Raw genomic sequence first — 5,000 nt, forward strand, 5'->3', positions numbered from 1 at the left:
AAATGTATAAAGAAAAAAGGAAATTATTATGAATTATGAAATATGTAATTATGGTTTGCTGTCGTTTGTGGAAGTATGAATCTGAATATGAGTATAGTCAGGAGGGTGATTCTGGGTCTGCTATGGGAAGTGTCTATTTGAAGGCATTGAAGAGCCCCGGAGAATATTTTTGTTGAACGTTAATGCCTAATAATAAATAATAATAATAATAAATGCCATTTTGGTTTTAATTCTAACTGTGGGCGTCGGCCTCGCTTTGGATTGTCATCGACCGCTCCAGCCTGGACAGTGGCTGAAAGAGTACTTTTGTTATTTTGTTATTTTTTTGTTAAAAGAAGCCATTATACCCACATATATATATATATATATATATATATATATGTGTGTGTGTGTGTGTGTTTATATATGCCCCTGGATGGAGTTATACATACGCATTTATCTGGTAAAGAACAGTCAGTAAAAACAACAATACAAACAGTTAAAGATTAAAATCAAGTTTAAAAAGATGGTTTAGAAGAATATATATATATATATACACCATATATAGACCATCTATACTGAAACAACTCACTGCAATGTAAGTTGCTTTGGATAAAAGCGTCAGCTAAATGGTATGTATTACTATATTATATTATGTGTGTGAGTGAGTGTATGTGTGTGTGAGTGTGTTACTAATATGTTCTTGTCTGTCTTCAGGGGTTCCTCTATGAACTGGATAAGGTGAGTCCCCCTCCCCCCACCGGTTGGTTAGAGTTAGGGCTAGGTTTATAGTTATGGTAAGGGCTAGGCTTAGGGTTAGGGCTAGGTTTATAGTTATGGTAAGGGCTAGGCTTAGGGTTAGGGCTAGGTTTAGAGTTAGGGTAAGGGCTAGGGTTAGTGCTAGGGTTTGGTCTAGGGCTAGGGTTAGCACTACGGTTAGGACTAGGGTTAGAGCTAGGGTTACCATGAGGGTTTAGGGTTAGGACTAAGGCTAGGGTTAGGACTAAGGTTAGGGCTAGGGTTCGGGCTAGGGTTATAAGCATGGTGATGACATCATGTGTGTGTGTCCTCCAACAGCAGGTGAAGGTGATCGAGAGGTTTATGAGACGCCTGGAGTTCCATCTGAGCAAGGTACGCTGTGTGTGTGTGTGTGTGTGTGTGTGTGTGTGTGTGTGTGTGTGTGTGAGAGAAAGTGAGACAATCAAGTGTGGGCGGTAAAATAACTGTAAAGTAAAAAGATGTAATCTAATGTTGATTTACTTCTTACCACAGCGATCTAGTTTAGTCTAGTCTAGTCTAGTTTAGTCTAGTCTAGTTTAGTCTAGTCTAGTTTAGTTCAATAGTAGTTGTAGAGAATAGATATGAGTCAGCCTGTGGAGGCCAGGGAGAGGCTGCTATCAAACACACCTCATTCCATTCTATGCATTACAATGAGCCCGTCCTCCAATTTCTACCTCCAGCAGCCTCCACTGGTAGAGGCCTGGTGGAGGCTGTGTCAGTGTGATGGTTTCTGTGTGTGTGTGTGTGTGTGTGTGTGTGTTTATTTGTGTTTGTATAGGTTATCAGGGGTGTGTCTGATGGAGGGAGATGTGGGTTAAAGTTTGGTGTGTGTGTGTGTGTGTGTGTGTGTGTGTGTGTGTGTGTGTGTGTGTGTGTGTGTGTGTGTGTGTGTGTGTGTGTGTGTGTGTGTGTGTGTGTGTGTGTGTGTGTGTGTGTGTGCGCGGGGGAGGGGGGCAGGCCAAGGTCCAGCAGGGCTGAGTTCATGTGTGAGTGACCGTTGACAGAACAAAAAGTGCTATCACTCTCTCTCACACACACACATACACATACGCACACACATACGCACACACACACGTCCTGAGGCTCGTTTGACATTCCTGTGTTGTTCTAAGCTGAGTTAACCCTCCTCTCTGGAGTGTGATTGGTTAGTGCCATGCCCCGCCCCCTGCTCGCTGACGTGTGATTAGTTGAGAACAAACACCTCAGGGACTCTCTGACCTCTTAGGGGTCAAAGGTGATGACCCCGTCGCCTACGAAACGAAAGCAGCCTGTGGGTTTAGAGTTTCGAACTCAACTCAACTCAACCCCACGCTGACCTGCCCGGCGACAGAGATGGCCTCACCTGATTGGCTGGCCGGGAGGAAACACCACAGAGCAGTTGTCATGGTGACCCTGAACCGTCTGATCTGCAGATATGATGACATCATAGGTCATAAACATAATACCAGGCTGGAGGAGAGGAAGACAGGGATGAGGACAGAGGAGAGAGACTTGAGAGAGACACAAATGCACACACACACACACACACACACACACACACACACACACACACAGCCTCTCCCAGTAGCAGCCAGTAACCACCTCTAGGGATAGAGGGCAGATTAGGAGAACAGAGGAATCAATCTCTCTCTCTGTCTCTGTCTCTGCCTCTCTCAAGTGTGTGTGCATGTGTGTGTGAATGTATGTATATATATGTGTGTGTGTGTTTAACCTCATGATTAATGACTGTGTGTGTGTGTGTGTGTGTGTGTGTGTGTGTGTGTGTGTGTGTGTGTGTGTGTGTGTGTGTGTGTGTGTGTGTGTGTGTGTGTGTGTGTGTGTGTGTGTCCAGATAGATGAGTTGTATGAGGCCTACTGCCTCCAGCGGAGGCTGAGGGACGGGGCCAGTAAGATGGTGAAGGCCTTCACAGCCTCCACAGCCAGCCGGGAGGCCAGGGAGAGTCTGTCTGAGGCCAACAAGGGCTACAAGGAGTACACAGAGGTGAGGAGGGGGGAGACAGGGGGAGGAGGGGGGGGGGAGAGAGAGGAGAGGAGAGGAGGGGGGGAGGAGGAGAGGAGAAGAGAGAGGGGGGGTTGTGACCTGGATCATGGACTCTCTCCCCTGGCACAAACACTACTCACTCACCTGTCCTTCATACTTCCCCCCCCCCCGTAGAACATGTGTATGCTGGAGAGTGAGCTGGAGAACCAGCTAGGAGAGTTCCACGTCAAGATGAAGGGTGAGTTACAACATCTCCTCAGGTGAGGAGGGGACCAGGTGTGTGTGTGTGTGTGTGTGTGTGTGTGTGTGTGTGTGTGTGTGTGTGTGTGTGTGTGTGTGGGTGTGTGTGTGTGTGTGTGTGTGTGGGTGTGTGTGGGTGTGGGTGTGGGTGTGTTTTACCAGTGATGACTGTAACAGTTGTGTGTGTTGCAGGTCTAGCAGGCTTTGCCAGGCTCTGTGCTGGAGACCAGTATGAGGTGAGTCACTCTTCCTCTCTCTCTCTCTCTCTCTCTCTCTCTCTCTCTCCCTCTCTCTCTCTTCCTGTGTGAGATATTCCTCCACCCTCCTGTCCTCTCTTTCCTCATCCTTCGACTCTCTCTGTCCACAGACCTTAAGGCCAGCACGATCCTCTCCATGCGCTCCCTGGCTGTCTGAAACCCTGCAAGTTTGTAGAATAGGGCTCCGGGCAGCTGAGAGGAAATGGAGAAAATCTGGCCTTCCTGATGATCTAGACCCCTATCTCTCTCTCCTCCTCAACTACACCTCATCTGCATCAGCTTCTTACTACCATTCCAAAAATTCAGACCTCTACCTCTGACCCAAGGAATCTGTTCTCCACATTTTCCTCACTTCTCAACACACCTCCTCCCCCTCCCCCCTCCTCCCTGCCTGCGGATGACTTTGTCACCTACTTTGAGAAGAAGGTTGATGACATTAGCAGCTCTTTCCCTCTACCTCTCACCAACACTGCTACCTCTCCTCCCAAACCCACTGCGCTACACTCGGTCTCTGGTTTATCAGCTTTTTCCCCCCTCTATCCTGATGATATTCTAAAACTGGTCACATCCAAGCGGGCAACCACCTGCCCCTTCGATCCTATCCCCTCCCCCTTTCTCCAATCCATCTCCAAAGACCTCCTTCCGTTCCTTACCACCTTAATCAATTCCTCTCTATCCACAGGATCTGTTGCAGCTGCCTTTAAGACAGCCAGAGTCAAGCCTCTTGACCCATCTGCTGTGTATAACTACAGACCGGTATCCCTTCTCTCCTTCTTATCTAAAACCCTTGAACGTGCTGTCTCTAACCAACTGTCTAACTACCTCCTTCAGAACAACCTCCTTGACCCTCACCAATCCGGCTTCAAGGCTGGGCACTCGACTGAGACTGCCCTCCTTGCTGTCACGGAGGCTCTCCACTCCGCTCGAGCTTCCTCCCTCTCCTCTGTTCTCATTCTTCTGGACCTGTCTGCTGCATTCAACACAGTAAACCAGCCGATCCTTCTCTCCATCCTCTCAGAACTGGGCATCTCTGGCTCTGCACTCTCCTGGATTGTATCCTACCTGGCCGATCGCTCTTACCAGGTGACAAGGATCGCTGTCCTCTCCACGAGCCCTCACCACTGGGGTCCCCCAGGGCTCTGTCCTATGGCGCTTACTGTTCTCCCTCTATACCAAATCTCTTGACTCTGTAATTTCCTCACATGGTTTCTCCTACCACTGCTACGCAGATGACACTCAACTCTTTCTCTCTTTCCCCCCTTCTGACTCACAGGTGGCAACATGTGTCTCTGCGTGTCTTGCAGACATTTCCGCTTGGATGTCAGCCCACTACCTGAAGCTCATCCTTAACTAGACTGAGCTGCTCTTCCTCCCCGGGAAAGCCTGTCCTCTCCAAGACTTCTCCATCACAGTAGAGAACTCTACTGTGACCTCCTCCCATACAGCCAAGAACCTTGGGGTGATCCTTGACAACCATTATCCTGTGCGGCGAACATCACAGCGACAGCACACTCCTATAGATTCTTCCTCTACAACATCAGAAGGATACATCCGTTCCTCACCAGAGAAGCAGCACAACTTTTGGTCCAAACACTTGTAATCTCTCGCCTTGACTACTGCAACGCACTCTTGGCCGGGCTCCCCGCCTCCTCCATCAGGCCTCTGCAGCTCATCCAGAATGCTGCTGCCCGTCTGGTGTTCAATCTCCCCAAATTCTCCCATGTCACGCCCCTCCTCCGCACCCTCCACTGGCTCCCGGTAGC

General features: G+C 48.9%; 1 protein-coding gene across 2 annotated transcripts in view; it reads left to right on the forward strand.

Moving 5' to 3' along the window:
• Nucleotides 1–5,000, forward strand: part of LOC310824368 (rho family-interacting cell polarization regulator 1-like) — a 35,461-nt gene that overhangs the window by 16,927 nt on the left and 13,534 nt on the right. For both annotated transcript variants that reach the window (XM_083697623.1, XM_083697622.1), the window contains 5 exons: nucleotides 697–720; nucleotides 1,057–1,110; nucleotides 2,591–2,740; nucleotides 2,915–2,978; nucleotides 3,173–3,216. In XM_083697623.1, coding sequence (XP_083553749.1) covers nucleotides 697–720; nucleotides 1,057–1,110; nucleotides 2,591–2,740; nucleotides 2,915–2,978; nucleotides 3,173–3,216 — 336 coding nt within the window. The remainder of the gene's footprint in view (nucleotides 1–696; nucleotides 721–1,056; nucleotides 1,111–2,590; nucleotides 2,741–2,914; nucleotides 2,979–3,172; nucleotides 3,217–5,000) is intronic.

This window comes from Argentina silus, assembly GCF_951799395.1.
Source record: "Argentina silus genome assembly, contig: scaffold_188, whole genome shotgun sequence".
Lineage (NCBI taxonomy): Eukaryota > Metazoa > Chordata > Actinopteri > Argentiniformes > Argentinidae > Argentina > Argentina silus.